A 1354-nucleotide genomic window follows, 5' to 3' on the forward strand; every position below is an offset into this window, starting at 1 on the left:
TCTCATCTATTAGATTAGACCACACATTGAGGGTATGGTCTATTGTCATATTTATTTTTGTGGAAGGATTGTACACTGGGAATAAATAGTAGGTGCTTAATAAATATATGGACCATGGGGGCAGCTAAGTGGTGCAGTGGATAGAGCACCGGCCCTGAAGTCAGATGGACCTGAGTTCAAATCTGGCCTCAGACCAAACACTTGACATGTACTAGCTGTGTGACCTTGGGCAAGTCACTTAACCCCGACTGCCTCACTAAAAAAAAAAAAGTGTGGACCATGATCAATGATATAAAGTGCTTTGCAATACAGAAATGAGTGGTTACCACCATTTTATTATTAGCAAAGTTTCTGATTCCTTAGAGGTACCTGTATTTTGACTTTGTGTATCCTTCTTGGCAGACACATCAGCTACATGGGACGAGACAATCACACAAGTGTATCAGAATTCCTCCTTATGGGACTTTCAGAGAGACCAGACCAACAGTGGCCCCTCTTTGGACTCTTCCTGAGCATGTACATGGTAACCATAGTTGGGAACCTGCTCATCATTCTGGCCATTTATTCTGACTCCCACCTCCACACCCCCATGTACTTCTTCCTTTCCAACCTGTCCTTTGTGGATCTGTGTCAGGCATCCACCACAATGCCTAAGATGCTGATAAATATCCTGACACACAGCAAGGCCATCCCTTATGCTGGCTGCCTCATCCAAATGTATTCTTTCCATTTGTTTGGAACCATGGACAGCTTTCTCCTTGCCGTGATGGCCTATGACCGTTTTGTGGCCATCTGCCACCCACTGCGTTATGCGACCATCATGAGCCCTCGGCTCTGCATCCTGCTCGTAGGAGGACCTTGGGGTACCACCAACCTCCAGTCGGTGGTACACACCTCCCTGATGGCAAAGTTAACCTTTTGCGCAGACAACAAAATCCCCCACTTCTTTTGTGACCTCATGCCCTTGCTGAAGCTCTCCTGCTCTGACACCCACATCAATGAGCTGGTGGTTTTAGTCTTTGGCATCTTCATGGGCATAAGTCCCCTAGTGTGCATTCTTCTCTCCTATATCTGCATTTTCTGTGCCGTTCTGCAGGTCCCCTCTGCTGAGGGAAAACGCAAAGCCTTCTCCACCTGCGGCTCTCACCTCACTGTGGTCTTACTGTTTTATGGGACCATTTTTGCTGTGTACCTGCAGCCCTCAGGACCCACTTCTCCAGAGAAGGACAAGGCAGCTGCTGTGATGTGTGCAGTGGTCATACCCATGCTGAATCCCTTCATTTACAGCCTGAGAAATAGGGACATGAAGGGGGCTTTAAGGAAACTGATCAGCAGAATACCACCCTCACAGTAA

At 47.3% G+C, this 1354-nt stretch overlaps 1 protein-coding gene across 1 annotated transcript; it reads left to right on the forward strand.

Moving 5' to 3' along the window:
- Positions 1-412: 412 nt before the first annotated feature.
- On the forward strand, positions 413-1354 carry OR1I1 (olfactory receptor family 1 subfamily I member 1). Its single transcript, XM_020969278.2, has one exon. It carries the CDS (start codon positions 416-418, stop codon positions 1352-1354), a length of 939 nt encoding a protein of 312 aa, XP_020824937.1. The 5' UTR covers positions 413-415.

The sequence above is a fragment of the Phascolarctos cinereus genome, unplaced genomic scaffold (assembly GCF_003287225.1).
Source record: "Phascolarctos cinereus isolate Bilbo 61053 unplaced genomic scaffold, phaCin_HiC Scaffold_4;HRSCAF=312, whole genome shotgun sequence".
Classification (NCBI taxonomy): domain Eukaryota; kingdom Metazoa; phylum Chordata; class Mammalia; order Diprotodontia; family Phascolarctidae; genus Phascolarctos; species Phascolarctos cinereus.

Coding starts and splice junctions, on each gene's coding strand:
- OR1I1 (XM_020969278.2), top strand. CDS start 416: ATGGGACGAGACAATCACACAAGTGTATCAGAATTCCTCCTTATGGGA.